The following is a 22,970-nucleotide window of genomic DNA, read 5'->3' as shown; positions in this document are numbered from 1 at the left end:
TAAAAACTAATTCATATTCTGGATGTGCCTGTGGGTCATGTTTGTTTATATGGTAGATTTCCAGAAGTTGAACTTGGCTTGGCCTTTCTCAGAGTGGCCTGTGTTCACATGTGGATTTCCACTGAAAAGCCAGTGTTTATCTTCTGCAGTCTAAAGGTGGTGATTTATCTATACTATCACAGATATAAAAGAGAAGGGAGGAAAAAATGAAATTATATAATTATTAGTGGGGTCTTTTGTTCATATTTTAAGGGGATAATCTCCTGGTTAACTTTATCAGGTTTTAGTGCTGGGGTCAGCCTGATATAAAATTAGTGTCCTTCTAGGGTATGGTGGGATTGGGCCAGCACAGAAGTCTGCATTCCAGTGGAGCACAGACACAGAAATCCAAAGTCAGGCAGGTAGCCAGGGAAACTCTGGAGATTCAGGCTCAGCACTTAACTTTTTTGTATTTTGTCGGGCTTTGATTTTTTTTTTTTAATTATAGTAAAAACCATAGAACAAAATTTACCATCTTAACCATTTATTTATTTATTTATTTTCAAACTACAATTTCCATTTATTTTTTCCCAGAGAACTTTTCTTCAGTCATTAAGAACTTAGCTTCTTACATGGGCTTTGGTGGAGGTCGTGGGGCAGCACCCGCGGGTCTAAACCGGGGTGGGGTGTTCGGTCCTTCCAGGCTTCACAAGAAGAATTCCTGACTACCTTGCTATGAATGGCACAGCTCACACTGTAATGTAGTTTTACATACAGCTTGGGAAGCACATAGGCATCAAAGACACTTGGTTCGGAAATGTCCCTAACAGCTGCGGCCTCTATTATGTTTCGAATGATGAACTTCTTAATGGCCTTGTCCTTGGGCACACATCGGGTGCAGTTGGTGCAGCAAATAGGCTGCACATGGCCACGGCCTTTTTTGGCATGACCGTTGTTCTTTCTTGGTCATCTTGGAAACAAGGACCCGAGAGGGCCCATCTTAACTATATAAATAGTAGTGTTAAATACATTCACATTGCTGTGGACCATATCTCCAGGACTTTTTTATATTACAGAACTAAAACTTTATACCCATTAAACAACAACTACCATTTCCTCCTCTCCTCAGGCTCTGGTAACCACCATTCTACTTTGTTTCCATGAATTTCACCAGTCTTAAATACGTTATATACGTGGGATCATATAGTATTTATCTTTTTATGACTGGCTTTTTTGACGGGCTTATTTCACTTAAGTTTGAATAATATTCCATATATGTGTATATTTATTCATTCATCTGCCTCTCACTATGACACATAAAGGCATCTGCTTCTTTGACTGCACCTCTGCCTGTGGAACGTCAGATATTTTAGCATTTAGTCTGTGCCTCTCCAGAACTCAATAGCACTTATAACCAGGCTTCCTCAGGCATGCTAGAGCTTCTTAGGTTGACCTCTCAATCTATGTAACAGATTTTTAAAAAATGCAATGTTCAGCCCTGCTGGTGTTGCTCAATGGTTAGAGTGTCGGCCCAAGCACTGAAGGGTTTCGGGTTTGATTCCTAGTCAAGGGCAGGTACCTGGGTTGCAGGTTCAAACCCCAGTCCCATCAGGGACGTGTAGGAGGCAACCAGTTGATGTCTATCTCTCTCACATCGATGTTCCTCTCTTCCCCGCTTCCTCTCTCCCCTCCTCCTCCAAAAATAATTGGAAAAAATATCCTTGGGTGAGGATTAACCAAAAAAAATCATGTGTTCGGACTAGCCAAACATAAATAATCACAAGGTGGTGTGGTCTCTAAGACTGGGACAAAGATTATTCTAAAAACAAGTAATTGAAGTTTGCTATGTGATATGTATTACATGATGTTTTGGAAATACTGGCCCTAGTCATTTGGTCTTAGTTCTGCAAAAGCAATTTATCTTTCCTCTTAGTGTGGCCATCACACTCTCTTTACTCTGTAATTGTGCATAAATTCAGGTGGTATTCAGCTGGAATTGAAGTTGGTTAAAAATTATACCAAAGTGATTGTACACAAGGATAATTGTGTAAAATGCTGTCTTCCTGTTCAGCAAGCTCTGGAAACAATAATTGACAGACTTTATAGCATTGGATTTTATCCCTCTAGACCTCTTTGAAAGTGGGCAAGAAAAAGCTAAGTTTGTCTTTTGGCGGGTAGGTGGGCAAACAACAACGCTGAATCTTAAAAAGAAAAATCTAATCCTCCCCTAACTTAATCCCTACAATTCAGCCTTTAATGAGCTGTAATGCAATGTCTAGGTCATGTTCTTTTACTTACCAGTTACATATTTCATTCCTTAGTGCCTCCAGATTGGACAATGGCATTTCTAACATTACAGTCAAATCAGATATCCATTTAAAACGAGAACTTGGAGGTGAAGGTTGGTGCATTGTTATAAAACAGGTCCTGTGTTGTTTGAGCCCTTCCTGTGTAGCAGTGCTTCTCAAACTTCGTTGTCTAATGAACCACATGAGGATCTTGTTCAAACATAGATTTTGATATAGTAGGTTTAGAGCAGAGACTGAGATTCTGCGTTTCTTCTGAGTTCCCAGGTGAAACCATTGCTGGTCTATGGACCTCACTTTGAGTAGTAAGGCTTTAAAAGCTGCAGTGTCCTTTAACCCTCACTGTGGATTATTGTCACCAGGGGAGTTTTCACAAAACGTGATGCCAGGAATTCCTGATTCAGTTAGTCTTGGGTGTAGAGCCCCGGCGTCTTGTTTTTCAAAAGGTGATTCTAACATGCAGCCAAGGTTGAGAATCACTGCTTTTGAGAGAATTCAATCTTGTCTTTGCTGGAGTGTCTGACTGGGTAGGCCTGGAAAAGATTTCTCATTATTATTTGAAACTCGGGATGTTCTTTAGTGCAGCCTGAGATCCATTGACTTTTCTTTGGTTCTGAACTCTCATTGAGTGAACTCAGACTTCTCAAAACTCAGCAGGTTCAGATGACAGTATTTTTAATGTAGTTCTTACATTGTGGGAAACATTCTGAGAGCGAATCTGCTTTTCCACCTTGCTTATAACACTACCAAGAGTAGAAAGAATCAGTCTGTCTCAGTTGTCTTGCACTTGAATCAGCATCAGGAGAAGTTAACACATCAGTTGCATTGTTGCCAATGGTGAAGGAGGGAACATTGAATTGAAAGCCAATTTAGGGGACCTCAGCCTACTGATAATGAAGGGGCTCCCCTCTCCAATAAACTTATCGTAATCCCTTACATGTGACTAGAAAGCTAGGATGAGATTATAGAAAACTGGGCTATTGTCAGTAATAATGAACCACACACACACATCTGAAGATCCACTTTCACGTACTGCCCCTAGAGAGCTCAAAGTTTGGGGGTGATGAGAAAGTTTCTCACAAAAGAAAGGGTTGGGTGGGGCTTAGAGCAGAGATTTTTTGTACATTTCTGCCTCATTTTATACCTCTCCAAGGTAGGGATGTTCTGAGAATCTGCTTTATCCTTGACCCTTTCTTGTTGCTTTTGATTAAAGACTAGTCTCAAAGAAATTCTAAAAGTGATATTTTACTCTTTCAAGTTTGGGAAGGAGGTCTTTTTATCAGTTTTGGGCTTTGGTTAAGTAATCTTAGAACAATCTTATGGAAATTATATTCACTAACCAAGTCAAATGAGAGCACACTTGTAAGAGAGCTAAATCTTATGGTCATAATCTTGTGCTGTGTGTATCATCCTGGGAGGCCTTCCAAAGGAAAGATCATCCCCAACATTTTCTTTGGCATTTCTGTTTAGCATCATCATTTTCTGTGATAATGCCACACAAGAAGGAAAACCAGTGATTGATTTCTGTGGTAAATGTTTTGTTTTGTTTTTTAAATCCCTTTAGGGTCTGGCCTCAATTCAGCATTCTCTCTTGTGTTGTTCCCCTCTGTAAAAGGTCATATATCTAAATTTTAAATAGGCAGTGTTTTTTTGTGTCTCTTTGCTTCTGCGCATGCTGTTCCCTCTGTTTGAATATGAATTCTCATACTTTTCCAACAAGCAAATTTGTAGCATCCCTTATACACAGTTCAGATGTCAGCCCCTCTGTGGAACATTTGCCAGCTCCTCTTGCTCACTCCAACACGCCATTGCCAACTGGCTATTTTCTTCTTTGTTTCTGTGGGATTTTATACCCTTATTCTAGTATAGGATTGGGGATTATAATGTTTTTATGTGACATTCTCTAACAATTAAACTATAAGGTAGCTGTTCAAAAGTAAGAATAGATTTTCATCTTTCACATAGTAGTAGGTATATTAGTTGAGTTACATGGATGAGTAAATGAAAGAGGAGAAAAAAATAAAGAATAGAATGTGTCCTGTTCTCCTTTTGGTGAAATTTTAATAAACTGGACTTCTAAATTTCTGCCACTCCAGGGTTAGTTTTAGTAGAGGCTTAATGGAATGTTGACACCTAATTTGAAAAAGGAAAAGATGGAAAATTGGAGGTGGAAGTTTGTAGAGGTGAGTGGTAGCTGGTAGCCAAGCAGCTTGCTGGGTTTGTGTGGAGGAAGTTAGGTATCTTTGTGTGCATTTTATCCTAATAGTTGTTCTTCTTTCTATAATTATAAAATGGATTTTGGGAAAGCTATTTATGTTTTTCCAAAATACACCCTTCTTTGACATACAGTTGAGGTTTTCTGTTGGTCTTGGAAAAGCAAGTTCACAGTTTTAATTATACCAAATTTCAAATAATAGTTTCTCTTTCCAGAATGTCATGATGCAGATTCCCAGGTGAACATATTGGATTTGGTGTGAGTCACATTTCAGACCACTTATAGAATCAACCATTTGACACTTAGTCCCAGCAGGGAGTTTGCTGATTTTAGCTAATCTGTGCCTTTGCACGTTTCTCTCCATTGCAGCTCTGAAACCCAGAATTGATTTTTATTTCTAGGATTGCATTCATCATTGGGCATGCTCTGGAATACCAATAGTGTCAAAATACAACAAAAAAGGGCTTAATCACAAGTAATTAAGTAGTGCTGGTCAAAAAGCCCTTTCTAAATCCTATTCACAGAAGTTGATATGATTTACTCCCAGCCTAGTCTTGTTTGTTAAGAAAAAAAGTGCCAGGCTATTCCAAAAAGTCAGCTGATAAATTTACCCTCACTCTTCTTTCATCCTCTTTTAACCCACCCCCGCCCTATAAGCTGACTTTGTTTTTTGTTTGTTTGTTTTCTTTATTGATTTGAGGGAGAGGGAGAGATAGAAACATTGATGAGAGAGTATCAATTGGCTGCCTCCTGCATGCCCCCCACTGGGGGTTTGGCCCACAACCTGGGCATGTACCCTGACTGGGAATTGAACCAGTGACCTCTTGGTGCATGGGTTGATACTCAACCTCTGAGCCACACCAGCCAGGCCATAAGTTGATTTTGGAAACACACCCTTTGCTACTGTCATGGGAAAGGAGCTCCTCCCCAATTTCTGGTGTCAGGTTAGTGCAAAGGTCAGAAATAGCCAGTATCACAGTGGCTGAAGAGAACTGGGGGTCAGTGTGGTCAGGTGCTGCTAGCACTTGCTCTTGTAATCCCCTAATAGAAGAAAAAACTGGCAACTCAGAGGAGTGAATGCTCCTGAGGCAAAAATCTCATTTTAATCAGCATGTGGCATACTGCCAAGTTTTCTTGGGAAGAAAAAGACGCTCATAATGCACCTCTATATTGTGCTGGCAATGAATCTGGTATTGTTTGGGGCTACCTTTCATGAGGGCACTGTTAGAAGCCATCATAAGTTTATCCTGAAACTCTTTGTTTAAAGCTCTGCATGGGTTAAGAAGAATTTTGCTCTGGAGCTTGTATTTTTATTTCATCTGTACCTTCTCTCCTGCCATGTTTTCTGAAAGGAGGGACTAGGCCAATCAGTGTGCTTCCTGATGCCTGTCTTGCCCTATTAATTGTCCCCACCATTTATGCACCTTTTGTTACTCATTTCAGAAAGATTTCCGAGTACAGGAACTCCCACTGGCTCGTATTAAGAAGATTATGAAATTGGATGAAGATGTGAAGGTGAATTCACATTCATTTTTATTTATTTATATTGAAGCTAAAATGATGGGTAGGTTATTGCTCATTTCTCTAGAGCTTAAAGTTTAATTTAAAAAAGTGAAAATATTGTTACTGTCTGTTGCTTTTTTAATTTGGTTCCTTGTAAAATTGTTAAGTGAGCCGAAATTGAACAGTTTTAATTATTGTATGGTGCTTTTCTGAAAATTAGGGATATCCTGTTTTCTAGATGTTGAAAAGGTGCTGAGTGCTTTTTTAATCACTCAGTTCTTTTCAGCATGTAGTGTCAACATGAAGCATCAAATCAGCAGGACAGTGCCAACTTCTTAGCATCTTATTACAGTTTTTAGTGTATTGATCTGAGCTCTAAGAAATGTTTGATAATGATATTATATCTGTGAGTTGTTTTACACGAATAATACTTGTGAGTGGGTTTACTTGGATGGGGCCGCTACTGTGTTCCTAGGAGCCTACCACCTACTACAATTGTCAAAAAAAACAACTCTCTCTACCACTTAAAATTAATAGTTTCTTGTATTTGTATAGAGAGCTAACAGTTTACAGCAATCTTCCCTTCTCTTCATTCCTCCTGTGAGATTTGATAGGATAAGAGTTATTAATTTTATTATATAGATATGGAAATATACAAAAAGGTTAAAAGTGACTCAGTGTAGGAAAACCAAGAACTCAACACTCATCTCCTGGTTCCTTAATTCCAGAGTTCTTCCAATCGCTGTATCCTGTATTGACCACCTCTATGGGGTTTAGAGCCTTGTTTGACCAAGAGTTTTCATTACTTGAGCACTTACTATGTTCCATGTCCTGTGCTGGGTTCTTTTGCATATGTTTTTTCATTTGATTCCCACGATAGCACTGGAAGGTTATCCTCTTTTTCAGCATGTAAAAAATAAAGCTCAAAAGGATGGCTTTCAAACTCATTATTTTCCCCACATTGTCTCACTTTGGATTATACCACTTAACTGGCTGTATGGCCCTGGGCAAGTTATTTCACTTCTCCTAAACCCTAGCTTCTCAAAAAGGCTATTATGAGAGTAAGAAAGTACGTGGTAGGTGCTAGATAAGTATTCCTTCTTCCTCTTTTCTTCTACCTACTTTGTTCCTACTTGTGGGTTTATTTTACCTCGGAGACTCTTGAGGCTCACTTTCAAACCCTTGCCCCATAGTCTAATAGCAGGACACGAGGTAAGGGACAAACTAACTGGTTTGAATGACTTGCTGGTGATTGACAGGGCCTACATCTGTTGCAGATGATCAGTGCAGAAGCCCCTGTACTCTTTGCCAAGGCAGCCCAGATTTTTATCACAGAGTTGACTCTTCGAGCCTGGATCCACACAGAGGATAACAAGCGCCGGACTCTACAGGTAATGTAGACCTACCCTGGGAAAACTGGGCAAGCAGCTGCTTTTGCCTGCTTCTCTTGCATGGCTTTAGACCAAAGATTGTTTTTCCTTAAGCTGACATGTGTAATTGGCATCTATCTTCCTCTACTGTTAGGAGGCAGGCATACCTTATAACCATGATAGTATTTCTCCGTGAAACATTTTTTTTTTTTAATCCTCACTGGAGGATATTTTTCCATTTATCTTCAGATAGAGTGGGAGAGAGAGAGAGAAAGAAACATGAACGTGAGAGGGATACGTCGACTGGTTACCTCTCGCATGACCCTGAACCACAACTGAAGTACGTGCCCTTGACCGGAATCGAACCTGAGACTCATTGGTCTGCGGGCTGATGCTCTAACCACTGAACCAAACCATCCGGGGCAAAGCATTTTAATTTCCAACTCTCTTATGGTTTTTACAGCTCAGTGACTTAACTGTTCACTTGGTGACTCCTGGCTATAAACAGAGACTAAAGTGATATTTATCTATTTCCAGATGTAAACAACTTCTCTTTGGAAGCCTTAAGAGATTTCAGGAAAGAGTAATCCCAAGAAGAATCCGTTTTACTGACCTCATTAGCCTTTTTGTTCCTTATCTGCTTTCCTGGGAATTCTTTTCATCCTGTTTTTTGTTCTCTTTATATTTTAATCCAGTAAACCAACATTCATATTGTATGCAAACCCCTTAGTCATTGGCTCTACAGGCTCTCCCCTCAGCAACTAGGCCCTAGCTCTTGAAGTAACATTTCTCAGACATAAGAGTAAGGGTGTGACAGGTGTAAGACAGTGATAGTATTTTAATAACAAAGCCAAGAAAGTAAATTATGTTTTCTCCTTTTGTTTCCCCTTACCTCCAAAGTTGAAAATGCATGGATTTATTTATTCTGCAATTATTTATTGAACACCCAATGTGTGCTGAGCAATGTTCTAGGCTCTGGGGATTAATACACAAAACAGACAGAAATCCCCACCCCTGGGAAGCCTACATTCTAGTGCAGTTAGACATTGAGAACTTTATGGCTGACTTGAAGGAAGACTGTAGATCTAGAGAGCTGGTTGAAGTTACCTTTAAGAGCAGTTAAGATTAAAAAATAAATTGGGCAAAACACTTGAATGGGCCCTTCAAAAATGAAGATACCAAATGACCAGTAAGCATATGAAAGGTATATAACATCATTTATCACCTGGGAAACAAGTAAAGCCACAGTGAGATACTGGTTTATACCCACCAGAATGACTAAAATCAAAGTAGGAATATATAAAAAATTGATATATTCATAAAATTAATTACTGTTTATCAATAAAAGAAACAAACTATTGATCCATACAGCAACATGGATGAATCTCAAAAATATTATGTTAAGCAAAAGAAACAGATAAAAAAATTATATAGCACATGATACCATGTATTGTCCATAGTGATAGAAATAGGAGTTTTGGTTACCTCAGATTGGGGAGTGGGGGTGATAATTGGCTGGAAGGAAACTTTTTATATTCTTATCCAGGTGATCACTACCTGGGTGTATATATTTATTAAAATTCATCCAGCTGTGGGTTTTTTTGTTTTTTTTTTTATCCTCACCCGAGGATATTTTTCCATTTTTTGTACAGATGGAGTGGGAGGGAGAGAGAGGAAGGAGAGAGAGAGAGAAACATCGACGTGAAAGGGACACATCGAGTGGCTGCCACCCGTACGACTAACCAGGGCCGGGGACAAACTGCAACCAATGTACGTGCCCTTAGCGGGAACCGAACCCGGGTCTCTCCGGACCGCAGGCCGACGCTCTAACCACTGAGCCAAACTGGCCAGGGCTCCAGCTGTGTATTTAAGATTTCTGTATCTTACTGAATATGAGTAATAATAATTTAGTAAAATACTAGAACTTAAAAAGACAAAATTTAAAATTTAAAAAGACCGATTTAAGTGCATCTATGTTTCCAAAATACTGTAGAATACTTTGGTGTATGTTTGAAGGTGATTATTATTTCTTTTCTTCCCACCCCTCCTCATTCCATCCTTAGATGAGCCGTTTAGATAGCTTTGAGTAGGTGACATCATCAAGAATGTGATACTGTATCGTACTAATCTTAAATGAGTCCTGGCAGCTTTAAGATGCGCCCTGCTTCGGTAGGATGGGTTTATTATCAAGCTGGTGGTTGGCAAGAGTGGTGGACTGGAGTTTTGCATTTCAGTGGCTTGGGGCCATCACAGACAAGGGAAGGAAAAAACAGAAATTTTCCATCCCCTCCTATTTTGTGTGATGAGTCACCTTCTCTTAAGGTGTGATATATAGCGGTTGCTAAGGATTTCTGTTGGTAGGTTGGCTTCTCCCCCACCCCAACATTTTATTATGAAAAAAATTGTACATAAGCAGAGTTTATAGTAAACACCTGTATACTTACCACCTGGATCCTACCATTAAGATTTTACCTGTTTTATCTGCCTATCCCCCGATCTGTTCATCAAGTCATCTGTTTTTAAATGAATTTCATAGTTTCCTTTTCCGTAAATACTTCAACATGCATATCATTCATCAGAGCGCATTCTTTCCCCTTATTTTATCTTTTTCTTTTTTTCTACATTTTCATACGATGTTAGTGTGTTGGTTTTTAGTAAAAAAAAAAAATATATATATATATATTTTTAAAATTTTTATTATGTAAAGAAAGGGAGTGTCACTCTTAGAAAGAACCCCTTTGGAGCAGGCCTTGGTTTCAATATCATTAGTCAACCGACTTCTATGTTCTCTGCCCACCACGGTCTCTATTCTAGTAACTTTAGACTTCTAGTATTTATATCACATTGCACAACATTTAAATCGTGGATTTTACATTACAATTTTGAATTCCAAAATTAAAATTATAGTTTTTTTTTTTGGAAACCAAGATACAGATCAGTAACTAGAAAATACTGCAGAAAGTTATTGAATGGGGATTTCAGCCAGAAAATCCAAAATAGATTTTTACTTGTGAACCAAAGAGGTAAAATATTATTTAGTGTCTTAAAAAGATTATAAAATCAAATGATAGCCTAACCTTGCTAACCACATAATGACCAGAAACCTGCCATTTGAGATTGCTAGGTTTGTATAATTTTAGCTGGAGGATAATCATTTAACAAATCATGGGAAGGACGTTGGGGCAGAATCCAGCAGAGGCAGTAGTAGTTGGAGGCTTGAATATTTGGTTTGTGGAGCAGGAGCTACAGATAGCTCTTTTTTGTTGATTTTGTAGGTATCTTTCCAACAAGTCTGATCATTTGAAGTTTGTAAGAGTTTAGCTGTGCTTATTTCAGCTATAGACTTGGCCATGGGTACTTAGTTTGGCTTAGAAGTCATCGTCTTCTCTTGTAACTTGGAGGGTATAAAGCCAGGTGAACTAGTTTCTCCCCAGGCTAATTTTTCACCTTGCTTTTCTTTGTTACAGAGGAATGATATCGCCATGGCAATTACAAAATTCGATCAGTTTGACTTTCTCATCGATATTGTTCCAAGAGATGAACTGAAACCTCCAAAGCGTCAGGTGAGCTGGGAAGGCATAGCTGCTGCTCTTGGCTGAAGAGCACCTTGCATATGGGTGTCAAATAATGTTCCTTTTCCTGTCTCAGCACAAGTCATTAGCTATTTCTTTTGCTTCTTCTCTAGACCAGGTCCATCCTTAACATCTTTTGCTGCTCATTTATGGATACTTTTGACTCAGTGCCGCTGAGGTGGTATTTCAGTGAAAATAGACAAAGTTAAAATTAAAGACTTTGTTTATACACAGTGACGCTCATTTCAAGGTATCCTAGGAACTCTATCAGAGTTCTTAATCTGGGATGGGAGAATATACCCAGTGAGTTACAGATTTTAGATTTTCAAGAAACACCCTCTCTTATTTGCACAGTGGTGGTTGGAGTGAGTGGACTTTGGTTTTCTCTTACTCTTGATTGTGGTTCTCTACATAGTGCTATAGTTACATATTAGAGTCACCTGCTAGGGTTTAAAAACTATCAGTGCCCAGACTCCACCCCACACCAGCTGAATCAGAGTCTGAGAGGGGGAAGCTCAGACATCAGTACTTTTTAGAACTCCCCAGATGCTTTTAATATGCAACCAAATTTGAGAACTACCACTTAGACCATTTTCTAAGCAATGACAAGAAAGAATGTGAATGTCTGTCTGCTTGCCTGCCTTTCCCTCTCTTCTACCTGCCCCTCTCCAAAGGTCACACTGCTTATTTTTTTCAGCACCTTGGGTGCATAAATCTCTTAATTGCTGTTGTAGTAGACCTCTACCCCATATAACCCATTGTTTCAGGCACACAGATTATGGGACTCACCAGGTGTAGTGGAGACAGTTGGGGGGTAGTGGCAGAGTCTGGCAGGAGCAATGCTGTGCCTTGTTCTGCTTGTTTTGTTTTCTTAATAAAATTTTAAGTGGTTTTAATGAATTATTTCATAGTATATTATCCTTAAAAACAGGGTCATTCAGTGACTCCCATGCTGTCTCATATTAATAACCAGTCAGAAAGTGCAGGAAGAGTGGGCGTCTTAAAGGACATTTATAATCCTGACCCTGCCTGGGGGCCTTTGGATTAGCAAGCCCTCTGTCACCTCCTTACTAGAGCAGGGAGCCTCACTGCGTCTCCGTTCTTTCTGGGCAGTCTTTGCTACTGTAAACATCCTTGACTGGAAGCTGTAAGGTGTTCAGAGGAGCTTTCAGTCGGATGTTTACAGCGGCAGGCTGCCACAGTCGTCCCCGGCTGCGCATCGCCTTTGAGACATTGCAGGTTAGTTTCCATGGGCTCCATTCCTCCTCTTGGGGTGCTTCCCTCCTCTCTGAGAAGTCACTACAACAAGAACTCAGACCACTTCTCTTCCTTCAAAACAAACGATAACAACACACATGCTTTTGTTGGAATTTGTTTCAGAAGCCCCCTTTACAAACAAGTGGTGAGCTCTGTGACAAAATCTGGCCTTGCTCATGCTCCTTGTGCTAACTCCTGCTTATTCTCTGTGGGCTGGCTATTGAACCAACTGGCTGGAGAGAAGGGTCATGTCCTGTCCCTTCCTCAAAAATCCTCATTGCTTGGCTCTCTTAGGGTGTCAGACAGCTCCTTGTTCCATCCTACTGTGACTCAAATGCTGTGATTCATCTCTTTTTAAAGTGTGTCTAGCTGAAACAGCTCCTTGCTGTCTGGACTCAGTTCTTTGTAGGTTTTCAAGCCATTGATTGGCATCCTGTTTGGGACAGCTGCTGCCTGGCCTTTGAAAGGTTGAGATTGCTGAAAGCTGACCTGAAATTCTAAGGTAGCACTTAATCTTCTGTAGGCATGAGTTTTTCCCAAATTCCAAATTGGCTGGCACCTCCTTAAGTCCTTTAAAAGCATCTACTCTCCAAAATCCACCCTTTCTGAAGCAGTAGCAGTTCACTCTTGCTACTGAAACGACTACTTTTTTTCCAGTCTGTGGCTGGCTGCACAACACTGATGGGCCCTAGGAGGTGATGCTGCTTATTCTCTGGCTTTGTTTGTCAGTCTCCACTTCTGAACACATTCTAAGAGCAAACCCTCTGGTTGGGGGTGGGGCCACAGCTAAAGCTGGCAAGTAACTCGTTCTGGATTGATCTAGTCATTCCGAGATTGTTCTAGCATCGGGGATGATGTTCCACTGCTGGGGAAAGGAACTAGCCACAGACATTGAGTTGGGAATCTAAGGCCCTTGACTTCTCACAGATGCTTGGGAATTCCTCTTGTTCTTTGGGAAAGCAAATAAAAACTATTTGAAAGCGGAAGATAGTTGAGGCCTGTCTTCTACCCCACAAAAGCTATGAGTTGAAAGTTTCTGCCCATTGAAATATCATTTCTTTTCACCCATCTCTTTAAACCAAGCATAATCATTTCCTTGCTAGCTTGACCTCCATTGGCCAAATGAATCTTCATAATGCTGAAGAACCTTAGATATACCTCCTTCCATTCCAGTGGATTGAGAACAGGCATGCCCTCCTCACAGCACAAACTTGCTCGGAGTGTCCTAGGCACTGCCTGGTTCATAAACAAGTTAGGAGGTTATTGTAGGCAGCATAGGAGAAGCTCTTCACCTGTTCTCAGCTTTTGGCAAGGGGTATTTTGGCTTCTGAAAGGGGTATTTAAAGGGTTTGCTTTTTGTCTGACATAAAGACCATATTCACTTGTATATCAGCTGCAGTCAGGGATAATAGGATACAGAACAGTCACAGGTCAGGCTAGGAAATGCCAGTCTCCCTACCTCCTTACTTCCTACAAATTCGTTTTGAGGGCTCTCGGTCCTCTAAACCTTCTCATCACTCAAAAGCTTTTTCAAGTTAGGTCTGAGAAAGTGGGCAGGGAGATCTCAGTGGAAAATAAATACATTGAACTCATTTCAAGAGCTTTGAAAAAGAGCAGTTTCATGGCTAAGGAGGGTATCAGCATTTTATCCCTGCCACAGCTGAGATCTAGTTGACAAGACTGATCTTTATTTATAATGGTAAGAAGTTGGAATTGAAATGAAGGTGACATTGTCATAGTTAAGTTGTTCTGGAAACAGACCTAGATGAAAATAAAAGGGGACCTCCTCTTTTTCTGCCTCCGCGTGATCACATCAGAGTTCACACTGTTTTGGTCTGAAGCACAGAATACATTAACCTAAGAAATTGGTTCATGTATGAGGACTAGTTCAGAAACCCAGCATGTTAGAAGTGTCTGCCTAGGCTGGGTGGATGGCCATTCGGGAGCCTGGCCATTCAGAGACCCAAGTCTGTCATAGGCTATATATTAGCAGTTCTAGTTTTAGTGTCCTGGGCCCCCCAGTCACCAGGGAAGCAAATTAATACCCAGCCCTATTCTACAAGGGACATGAGCTTCTCCCTGCACTAGACCACACAATCCTAGAGTTAGCAAAAAGAGTTTAGGGACTCTTTCCTATTAAGCTGTTGTGTTCAAGAGAACTTGCCCCACTACCAACTTGGATTAAAAAAATGTACAGACATACCTCGGAGATATTGCAGGTTCAGTTCCCAATCACCACAATAAAGCGAGTACAGGCATCCTGGGAGATAATGTGGGTTTGGTTACAGACCATTGTAATAAAGCAAATATCTCCATAAAATGAGTTGTAATCTTTTTGCTGGTGGAGGGTCTTGCCTTCAGTTTATAAATAAAATTCAGCACCTGGGAAGTGCAATAAAGCAAAGTGCAATAAAATGTTTCCTGTCTCTAACTGTCTGTCTGGCTCTATAAATCCATTCTCATTTAGCAAATGCTTATTGGGTGCCTACAAGGGAGTGAATAGTAGGGATAGTGGAGAACAAGAGAGAGCTACGCTTTGTCCTCATGGGAAAGCAGTTAGTTTAACAAGCAAGGACAGAAAAGTGTAATGAGAAAAGGACTGTGGGAGCACAGATTAGAGCACCTGACCTAGTGGGATGGAGTCAATACCAGCTTTGTAAATGTCACTTCACGGAGCTTTGAGGCAATTCACAGGGCCTCTATACCTTGAAGAAGTGTCTTTTCCTCTTTTCTCGAACCTGGCAAACTTAGCCCACAACAAGGGAGTGAGTCAGTTTAGCTAATTTTTTGCTCAGCCAGCCCAAGTTGTATGTTTCTGTTGTTTTTGTTGTCCCAGGCAGGGGCACCGTGTGTCACAGGGCCCTCCGGAGCAGATGCCGATCTCTGTCAATGGTCAGGGGCCGACCAATCCTGGACCCTCTGGCTATAACCATGCCGTAGTGTGTGTAAACATCCTACACTCTCAGCTGTGAGCTCAAGGTGGCTGGGAGAGGGTTGTTTACTCCTTCTGCCATGGAAAACGTCAGCTGAAGAAGGAACAGACTCTTCACCCAGCAGATCGGACAGAATGCGACCTCCCTAGTCAGCCAAGGCAGCACCCAGCGGAGAGCTGTCCCTCAGGCCCCCTGGGTTGCTCTTCTGTGGCTAAGTACAACCAGAACCAGATGTGACACTGGATAGATGTGGCCCTCAGTGACTACTGTGCTCTTAACGTGCTGTGAAAAGCCGGCACTTGCCTACTGGTGCTCTCAATCGTAACGTTTGATTCTGAAATTTCAGCCCAGGAAATGCCCTATGTCCCTTTCCCCTGCTCTGTCCCTCCTGAAATGGTGAGAACAAAATAAAGCGAGCGCTGCCTGTTTGGGAGTTTGGGAACTGGCCTGAGAGCATGATGTATGGGAAGCATCTTCTGGTGCTCGCAATCAGCACTGTCTTCACAAGCCTTGACAGCATTTACTGACAAGCACTGCTAGTGCGTGGCTTTTAGAAATGGTAAATATTTGCCCATTTGCAACTCATCACGCAGTAGGTGATAATTCTGTACTTCAGAAATTGGCTGTAAGTTTTGTGAAACCTATGGAATCTGTTATTTTTAGTTTGATTTAACACAACTGGTCTCTTTGAATTCCACTTTCTCTTGGCTTCAAATGTGGAGAGCTCAGCATTCAGCAGGCAACTGCAAAGAGCCGTTTGGGGGAAGAATGGAAATTCACTCTGCCGGCTGCTGAGTCGGTTCTTTTCCTCTTACCTGCTTCTCCTTCTACCCCACAGGAGGAGGTGCGCCAGTCTGTGACTCCTGCTGAGCCTGTCCAGTACTACTTCACGCTGGCTCAGCAGCCCACCGCCGTCCAAGTCCAGGGGCAGCAGCAAGGCCAGCAGACCACCAGCTCAACAACCACCATCCAGCCTGGGCAGATCATCATTGCGCAACCTCAGCAGGGCCAGGTCTGTGAGCTGCAGAGGGTGCCTGCCAGCAAGATAATAAATACTTCTTAGGATTGGGGTGGCAAAAGTTTGACCAGAGCAAAGAGGTACTCAGATCATTATAGAACACTAAATTTGAAGTCTGGAAACCTGGGCTCTCCCCCAGACTCAGCCCCTGAGGTGACCTGTCACCTAATCTCTGGGCCCTGGTTTTCTCATGGGTAAAATAAGCAAAGTATAGTGGACAAGATTTTCCTCAGGATCCTTATGAGCTAAAAAGTTTTTTTGTCTGGCCGGTGTGGCTCAGTGGTTGAGCATCGACCTATGCACCAGGAGGTCGCCAGTTCGATTCCCGGTCAGGACATATGCCCAGGTTGTGGGCCTGATCCCCAGTGCGAGGCATGCAGGAGGCAGCCAGCCAGTGTTCTCTCTCATCGATGTTTCTATTACTCTCTCCCTCTTACTTCCTCTCTCTCTCTCAAATCAATAAAGGAAAAAAATATATTAAAAAAAGGTTTTAGCCCTGGCTGGTTTGGCTCAGCAGTTAGAGCATCGGTCCACGGACCAGAATGTCTTGAGTTTGGTTCCCGCTAAGGGCATGTATCTTGGTTGCAGTTTGTCCCCAGGCCCGGTTGGGGTTGTGTGGGTAGCAGCCAGTCGATGTGTCTCTCTCACATTGATGTTTCTCTCTCTCTCTCCTCCCTCTCTCCCTCTCGCTCTATCTGAAGATGAATGCAAAAAGTCCTCAGATGAGGATTAAAAAAAAAAGTTTTAGAATAAAAAACTGTATAATGTCCCCATGAAGAGTGGTGGCATCTTTGTAGAAGGTGTTTTAAGTGAACTCCATGCCTGCTGTCTGTGTGTCTACACCAGAATTGGAATTTGTATACTTGAGGGGGAGGTCAGGCATGCATACCTGTCCTCTTCTCCCCATCATTTCTGTGTCCTACCATATTTGTGTCAAGTGACCTCATTTTACAATAGTAATCAGAAGATTCTTTCTCTCCCCAGTACAGTTGTTAGAGCAGTACTGTCTACAGTTGTTGGGAATCTCTGTTCTCTGAGCTCAATCCAAATTCCTTGTCTGTCATTTATTTGTTCATCAAACATTTGTCATCCTCTGTAGGTAAAGTCCTATGCTATGTGTTGGACACAAGCATGAGTCAGAGACTCCCTATTTTTAAGAATTCACAATCTAGTTGGGGCTGCAAATACTTAAAGATTTTACCACTATGTGGGAAGTGTAAGATATTCTTAGGATATGTAAAGGATATGGGGATGTATCAAAAGGGGTACCTAACAAAGATGTGAGGGGGCGTGGTAGAAGAGGATGTCAGAGCAGGTTCCATTAAGGCAATCATGAGTTTTAGAAGGAGTAATGGAAATGAATCAAAATGGGGAAAGAGGGCTTTCCCAGTAGAGGGCTCAGCATAAGCAAAGACTTGGAGATGAGAAGTAGCACAAGGCAATGGGGAAAGGGTGCAGCACAGGGAACCTCTAGGTATTCTAGTAAGGAGCTGGGTTTGCCTAAAGAAAAAAAAATTGGCCCTGGCCGGTTTAGTTCAGTGGTTAGAGTGTTGGACTTTGGACCAAGAGTCGCAGGTTTGATTCTGGTCAAGAGCACATACCTTGGTTGCTGTTTGTCCCTGGCCCTGGTCAGGCTCGTGTGGGAGGCAACTAATTGATGTGTCTTTCTCACATTGATGTCTCTGTTTCTCTCTCTCTCTCTCTCTCTCTCTCTCTCTCTCTCTCTCTCTGCCCTTCCCATTCTATCTGAAGATAAATGGAAAAATATCCTTGGATGAGGTTTAAAAAAATATAAAAAATTGGAGTAGCGGTAGATTTAAATTATATAATTATGATTTTATTCCTCATTCCCTGCTCATTTTTTATCCATGTAATAGAAATTTATTAGTTGCTTGGTCTTTGCCAGGCACCATGCTAGGCAGGAGGGGTTCGAAGATGATTGCAGCCCAGGCCCTGCCTTAAGGAGTCCATTGCACTGTGATGCCTAAGGGACCTCCTTTGGCTCTTGCTTGTGCATCTGCAGTAGTGAGAGCTTTACCTGCCAAAGGCTTTATTCCATTATAGAGCGAACTTCAAGGGAGTCTGCTAAGGGCTGGTTCTGATGGGCTGATCATCCTAAGAAGCTCATGGCTGTTGTGCCCTGACAGCAGGGCACACCATACGTGATTTGACAGCTGCTATGCTAACACAAGCCCTTGTTTTCCTGAAATGATTGAGAAATACTTTGGAAATCCTCTCAGGAAAATTGAGTTGATAGAGTACAGTGATGAGTTGGCAGTATGCATTTTTTTAGTCAGCGAGAATTTCATGTATCCTCTTCTCTGTCACCCCAAACTTTCTCAGCTTGGAGCTGATAAGGCTTGTGAGGATGGTAAAGTTGGCCCCCCTAAAGTTGTAGCTGCTATTTTACTGTCTTACTGGTTCAGGGTGGCCTGTGCTGTGTGGCACATCCCTGAACCTCTAGTAATGGCTGTTTCAAGTTGAGTGCAGATAACCTTTGCAAAACAGAATGCATACTAAAGTTGGAAGGAAAGCATATTTTGATAAAATGAATCCCATGTTTTGTCATAAAATTGGAAACTTTTCCTGCAGGCTTGGAGAATAGGCTGAGTTGAAAACTGTGGTGTGAAAATAGATGTTTCCTGTTGTCCAAGCCCACTGCGTGCATTTCTTCATAGATCCCTCTGTCACCTTTCTTCCCTATGCTCCACCAGTTTATAGTCATTTCTCCTTATCTTGTAATTCCTTGAATGTCATCTGTAGTTCCCAGGGCACATCCCCTTCCCATGTGATTTTAGATGCATAACAGACCTTTGCGGTCAGAAAGTAAAGAGCATCAGAATAACAGTGTTGATTGAAGCCCATGATCCCTTGAGACTCCCAGGGTCCTCTTATTGAAGTGGGAGAGAGCATATCCAAATCAGGGGTTTTGGGGTTTAGTGTGATTTAAAAGGTTCCACCTTCTTATCACCACCACCCTCCACCTCCTACCACCACCAGATGAACAAGATGTGTTGAAAGGTCACATCTGGGGCTAAAGTTTTGAAATGTAAAGAAATGACCAACTGATCCTTTTGACAGTTCAAATCTTGTTCAAGTCTCTCAAAGGAGTAAGTTTCATAGGCCTACAGTCTACTAAGTGTGTGTGAGACACAGAATCTGCCAAGTCATATACATTAGACAAATTTCTTAAATCTGAGATTCCGGTTTCCAGAAAATGAAAATGCTTGCTTTATCAAATTTTGTTATGTAGGGGTAGTCTCAGTTAAGATCCAGGAGTTACGTGTCCGGTGTCCAGTGCACTCACCAGTTCACCTTTCCCGTGGCTAGCTGTGCTGCGATCTAGAGCAGCCAGCTGGCCACTGTGGGCTGGGTCGCTCTGCTGCTTGAGTGGGGGTGAAAACCAGTGTGCTCTTTATTTTCCTTCCAATGTCTCAAAAGCCTAAGAAGAAACTCAGGATTCTGAATTTAGTAAATTCACACGGACCCCACTTACCATTTAGTTTGCCCTCCAAATTCATCCCTTCCAGACTTGACTTTGGCCATTTCTCAAGTGAACTGTTGTGGTTACTTTTGATTCTTTTGTACCATAATGTGCCTTATTATCATTGTGAAAAGTTGCTGTGAAGAGTTGCAACATTAAAGCATAGAGATGTTTTGGGCCTGGACACATATGTAGTACTATGAGCCTAAAAATCTGTTGGGCTTTTTCATCTTTTACTTTTGGTGAGTGGCTTTCACAGTGCTCTAAGCCCAAAGGACTGTGCAGGTTGAGTAGTATTGTTAGTGTTGAGATGACTTCAGGCATTTATGAAGAGGATTTGCTCCCAGTTACCCACTGGTTATTAACCCCTTGGTAAGCCTACTGACTCTGAGCCAGACCTCCATCACCTTTCTCCTGACTTCTTTCCAGACCACACCAGTGACCATGCAGGTTGGAGAAGGTCAGCAGGTGCAGATTGTCCAGGCCCAGCCGCAGGGTCAAGCCCAGCAGGCCCAGAGTGGCACTGGACAGACCATGCAGGTGATGCAGCAGATCATCACAAACACAGGAGAGATCCAGCAGATCCCGGTAAGTCCTGCCCTGCCTCGAGGTCTGCATGGCACTCTGCCCAACGTCATAGCAGAAATACTTAAAGATTTTATCTGTGTATACACACACAATAAAAAGATGCTGTGCATATATGTGTGCATATGTATGTGTTTTGTGTGATTATGTATATAACCCACACACATATATACATACATACATACATTTTTTAAACCTATATTCCTATTACCACAGACCACAACTTGCTTCACTGTATGCTCACTGCTTTGTGTTTTTTTACATCCTCACCTGAGGATATTTTTGCATTTATCTTCAGATAGAGTGGGAGGGAGAGAGAGAAACATCAATGTGAGAGAGACAGACACGTTGATTGGTTGCCACCCACACAACCCCATCCGGGGCCAGGGACGAACTGTAACCGAGGTATGTGCCCTTAGTGGGAACTGAACCTGGGACTCCCTGGTCCGCAGGCCGACACTCGAACTGGCCAGGGCTCACTGCTTTCTTTAACCCAAGTTCACCACTATGGGGCAGCTTCTCTTAATTTCCCCTCACTCCACCTACGCAGAGAAGTCATTGTAACCACTATTCCATGCCAGGGTCCAAAGACCCTGTGAGACAGTCCTGTCTTTTGATTAGTAGAGAATAAGAGGGAGGTGTATAGGGAAGGCCATAAATACACTTGTTGCATATTCATGAGTCAGTTCCCAGTGGAGCCTGCAGCAAAGTATATTTTTGGCTTTCATTTAACTTATCCAATCCTTCACTGTGGACTGCTGCTTCCTGTGTGCCTTGGGGGATTTCATTTCTTAGATTTGTTGGCTTTTTTACTTGTACTTGTTCTTTTGTTAAAAATGTTTTTGTATTAACACTTGCCATTTATACACTGGTCATTTTGCCACCAAAAATGTAGAAAAGTGAATGACATGGAGCGGTTCTATTTCCTGCCCCTTGCCCTTCCTATTGTAAATGAAATGTAGGCAGATCTAGAAATTCACTTGGACTTGATTAACTACTTTCTCTTTTAAAAAAGCTTAGAAGTATCTTAAACTCTGCTTTTGGAACTGTTCTTATTAAGTTAACAGAGTGATAGGCCAGAAGAAAGCTTAGGAAAGTGGAGTGAGTGTGCCTGTCTCTTTCTGTGTCATCATACTCTCTCACACACAGTACCCATCAGCTCCAGGCGCCTCGCCTCACCTCACCTTTTCAGCCACCACCCCCAAGACCGCTCTTGAATGGTTTTCATTCATGTGGAGGTACCAAAACTCTTCCCATTTCAGCCACAGAAGAGTTCCCACTTTGCAATACCTGTACCTCTAATGTATTTGACCCTCTGGGGCACAGAGCTTTAGCACAGGACCTTTGTCTTCACAGTCTCTGATAGGAGTCGTATTTCTGAACTCATCAGTGTACTTGAAGTAGTGATGACTTTCAGGAAGGAAACTCTACTTCTCTTTAGAAAGCCCAAAGGGTAGACTTATTTGCTCTATAATTAATGTAAAAAAGCTGTGAGAATCCCCAGACCTGTCCTTGTGGTAGAGGACTGAAGGATATCACCAGATATGTAAACCTAAGCCTAAAAGAAGAGCTTCTTGCTTCTTCTAAGAACTGCTTAGAACTATTTGGCTCACAGCTTTTCAGTCCCATTTGAGTTTCTGCAAAGAACTCTTCCTGACCAGGAAATGGAAAATCCCTATGGCGTCAGTACATCTTCCCTCACTCCTGGGTCAAGGCTTTAGTCTTTCATCCTGTGTGCCTTGTCTGGGGTTCTTGAGTGCTGGGACCAGACACCGCCAGTCTCGGCAGATGAGGTCTCCTAAGCCTCCACCCAGGTCCCTTCATCCCATCTCCACAAGTGACTTAACATTGTTGCCTGGAAGCTGTATCATGGGACTGAGGTGGGGAGGGGAGGCTTGGCATCAAGCTTCCCAGCATATTCCTAGGAAATAAATGACTGCAGGTCACAATATTGTGCCTTATCTCCTTTGAACGAGATTCTTACAGGTTTGGATTTTGTGGTCCTCCTTGCCTTAAGTGGACAATTCTGGAGCAGTCTACCAAAACTTCAGGATTAGTCTGTCTTGGCGGTTCCAATCCTCTTGGAGGCTGGCAGCTTCAGAGAAGCAGTTTGATTTAACACAGCATGCAGGAGTGTGGCTTCCTCCTGTCAGCATTTTCCTCCTGGAAGTAAAATTCCCTTCAGTGACATTAGCTCTTGAAGGCAAGGGGGACGCTTACTCCAGGGTAAAGAGGCCTTTTAGCCTCAAGAAACTCACCCTGGCAGCCAGGGAGGGTGGTGTCTGGGCACCCAGATGGAGAGAAACCAGATTTGCTGGTCTCCTGGAACCTCTTTCATCCCCCACATCCCAAGTGTGAATGTCTGCAGTCCTCCTCTGCTGACTCTTCTCTGCTGAGCCACAGCTCCTCTTGCGTTGTAACCGCCTTGCTCCTTGCTTCATCCTCATGTTCAAAGCACTGGAACTTTCGTGGTACACTGGAGCATTAAGAGCCTGAGTTAAGGCTTTTAGCACACAATTAAATGCAGCATGTGGTATTATTGTATTATCTGAGACTTAATCTTAAGCATGATGGACTCTAAGGACATTTTTGTAGATTTGGTTTCCCATGATGGGGTTTTCTGTGAAAGGTTTATTGATTCAGCTTCCCCTTGGGAGGTGTTTGGCCAGAAGCTAGTGCTGAACACCAAGGATCCTAAAAGTCCCTCAGACCCCCATTGGTCCTGGCTCTTGGGGACAGAGATAGTAA

At 42.1% G+C, this 22,970-nt stretch overlaps 1 protein-coding gene and 1 pseudogene across 14 annotated transcripts in view; one reads left to right on the top strand and one right to left on the bottom strand.

Moving 5' to 3' along the window:
* NFYC (nuclear transcription factor Y subunit gamma) overlaps positions 1-22,970 on the top strand; it is a 64,594-nt gene that overhangs the window by 36,543 nt on the left and 5,081 nt on the right. For 9 of the 14 annotated variants that reach the window (XM_036255409.1, XM_036255403.1, XM_036255408.1 and 6 more), the window contains 5 exons: positions 5,944-6,015; positions 7,263-7,394; positions 10,841-10,936; positions 15,974-16,147; positions 20,067-20,225. In XM_036255409.1, coding sequence (XP_036111302.1) covers positions 5,944-6,015; positions 7,263-7,394; positions 10,841-10,936; positions 15,974-16,147; positions 20,067-20,225 — 633 coding nt within the window. Of the gene's footprint in view, positions 1-2,300; positions 2,381-5,943; positions 6,016-7,262; positions 7,395-10,840; positions 10,937-15,973; positions 16,148-20,066; positions 20,226-22,970 lie in introns of all 14 variants that reach the window. The other 5 variants (XM_036255404.1, XM_036255415.1, XM_036255414.1 and 2 more) reach the window with 3 other exon arrangements.
* Positions 576-5,938, bottom strand: LOC118626096 (annotated as a pseudogene).

This window comes from Molossus molossus, unplaced genomic scaffold (genome assembly GCF_014108415.1).
Source record: "Molossus molossus isolate mMolMol1 unplaced genomic scaffold, mMolMol1.p scaffold_m16_p_12, whole genome shotgun sequence".
NCBI lineage: Eukaryota > Metazoa > Chordata > Mammalia > Chiroptera > Molossidae > Molossus > Molossus molossus.
Note: the sequence above shows the minus strand (reverse complement) of the source record. Positions and strands in the feature narration are given on the sequence as shown.